The sequence below is a fragment of the Sardina pilchardus genome, chromosome 23, assembly GCF_963854185.1.
Source record: "Sardina pilchardus chromosome 23, fSarPil1.1, whole genome shotgun sequence".
Taxonomy (NCBI): Eukaryota; Metazoa; Chordata; class Actinopteri; order Clupeiformes; family Clupeidae; genus Sardina; species Sardina pilchardus.
The window spans coordinates 21,485,330-21,487,829 of NC_085016.1; the positions used below are offsets into that span (position 1 = coordinate 21,485,330).

The 2,500-nt window shown below is 45.4% G+C and overlaps 1 protein-coding gene across 1 annotated transcript in view; it reads left to right on the forward strand.

Moving 5' to 3' along the window:
• dnah9l (dynein, axonemal, heavy polypeptide 9 like) overlaps nt 1-2,500 on the forward strand; it is a 49,447-nt gene that overhangs the window by 34,133 nt on the left and 12,814 nt on the right. Inside the window, 3 exon segments of the mRNA XM_062528622.1 lie at nt 1,264-1,365; nt 1,806-1,940; nt 2,237-2,410. Of these exon segments, the coding sequence (XP_062384606.1) occupies nt 1,264-1,365; nt 1,806-1,940; nt 2,237-2,410 (411 nt within the window).

The following is a 2,500-nucleotide window of genomic DNA, read 5'->3' on the forward strand; positions in this document are numbered from 1 at the left end:
TCTGCCAAGGCTATATGACAAACAGGGATCTGAATACAACTTCTGATATGAAAAATAAATTATTTTGAAGTGGGGATATGGAGAGATATGAAACAATGCAGAAATTTGATGTTATTTCCAAAAAGGATTTCTCGTGATTACTTCTAATTACACAGAGCATTGGAATCAGTAGGATCTCCTGTTTATTTTGATATGTAGTTTGCCATAGGGCAGTAACGAAATCGTCAGATATTTCACAGAGAAGAATGGGTATGACGCAGAACTAAATGTGCCATTCATTTTTGTAGGTAACTGTAGCCTACTTTTCAACGCCAATTATCTCGCGAACCGTTCATTGTAGAAACTAGCGGCTAGTGCCATTGGAAAGGTCAGGTTCTGCAGTTTCATGTGATATGCCTGTTATTTCGGTGCGATCTTCTAGCGCAGCAATATGACCGAGAAGAATGGGTGCGGCCGCGGCCGCATAGTGCGTCTTAAAGAGGGCAGAGAGGGTTTGCCAGCGGCCCGATGGTGATCTTCTCGCGGCCCGGTAGATTGAGGGCACTGTTGTGGCTCGTGGGTAATGTAGTCTTTCATGAGTCTTGTGATATTGTCTACTCTCGGGCCACTGTGACTGTCACTGCGTCGGATCAGTTTCAGTAAGTAGCCTACCGGAACGCAGAAAAAAGTGGCGGAACTCAAAAGACGAAAATACAGAAGTTCCGGAACTGCGTTCCGCTGCGTTCCGGCCCACTTCAAGCACTGGCTCATTCAAAATAGACCGTTCGGTCCGGACCGGAGTTTGTTTGGACCAGTTGTTTTGTTAGAACTCCAGTTCCATTCGAATGCTATCTATTCCAAAACTAGAAAAAAAAAATGTTTGCGATGTAGCCAGTGTGAAGGCAAGCTAAGTGTGTGTGCTGTGTCTCTACTGTAGTGTAATCTCTCCTCATGTGTCTCCACCATGCTGCTCTGGCCCGCAGGTGTACGTAAGTAACCCTTTACTGTAACACACACACACACACACCCTTGTCTGAACTCTGCACAACAGCAGCATCTCAAAGAAATAGCTGGTTAAGGTTTTTCAGAGGTGTTGCAAACTTCCAATAATACAACGTTGTCTTGAATTTGTGTGAATGTTTACATTGTGTTTACATGCTTTTGCTATCTTATGGGAGCGTGTGTATCGTAGACTGTAAAAAAATGTGTATATGCTTTTTTGTCTGTGTGTGTGTGTGTGTGTGTGTGTGTGTGTGTGTGTGTGTGTGTGTGTGTGTGTGGCAGGTGTTCTGTGAGGTTGAGGTAAAGCGGATGAGTCTGTCTCAGGCCAATGCTGATCTTGCTGAGGCTGCAGAGAAACTGGAGGTCATCAGAAAGAAGCTGACTGTAAGTCTCTCGCTTCTTTACTCCATCTCCCTCTCTTTCCTTTTCTCTCTTTCTTTCTTTCTCTTATTTCTCTCTTTCCATCTTATTCTCCGTCTCACTCTATTCACTCTTTCCATCTCATTTCTCCTTTTAGGCATTTCTTTTAGCCTGGTCTTGCTCTCATTCTCTTTCTTTTCTCCCAGTGTCCCTCAACACACCATCTTGATCTCCCAATCCCTCATTCCCTCACTGTCTCCCTTGCATGCATTATTCAGTAAATAAATTAGTATCTGTGTGTGTGTGTGTGTGTGTGTGTGTGTGTGTGAGAGAGAGAGAGAGAGATTATTGCTGTCATCAGGAGCAAGTATGTGCGTTTTGAGGTGAGGCATCTCATATGTGTGTGTGTGTGTGTGTGTGTGTGTGTGTGTGTGTGTGTGTGTGTGTGTGTGTGTGTGTTGCAGGAGTTGGACAGCAGTCTGGACACGCTGACACAGGCTTTTGAGAAGGCCACATCTGAGAAACTTCGCTGTCAAGATGAAGTGAACCGCACCAACAAAACCATCGAGCTGGCCAACAGACTGGTGAAGGGCCTGGAGGTGTGTGTTATGCTCACGGTTATTGTTATTGATATGGCTAGTAGCAGATGTTTTTGTTGAAAATCACTCACAACAACAACAACAACAACAACAACAACAGTGCTGTGTTTGTGTATGTGTTTGTGAATGTTATTGTGTGTGTGTGTGTGTGTGTGTGTGTGTATGTTTATATTTGTGTGCGTGTGTGTGTGTGTGTGTGTGTGTGTGTGTGTGTATGTTTATATTTGTGTGTGTGTGTGTGTGTGTGTGTTTATATTTGTGTGTGTGTGTGTGTGTGTGTGTGTGTGCGTGTGTAGTCGGAGAACGTGCGCTGGGCCCACTCTGTGGCTCAGTACCATGAGCAGGAGCAGACTCTGTGTGGAGACGTTCTCCTCACCGCCGCCTTCATCTCCTACGCCGGCTCCTTCTCCAAGAAGTACCGCCACGAGCTACTCGAGAACCTCTGGAGACCCTTCCTCCGCAGCCAAAAGGTGTGTGTGTGTGTGTGTGTGTGTGTGTGTGTGTGTGTGTGTGTGTGTGTGTGTGTGTGTGTGTGTGTGTGTGTGTGTGTGAAGCGTGTT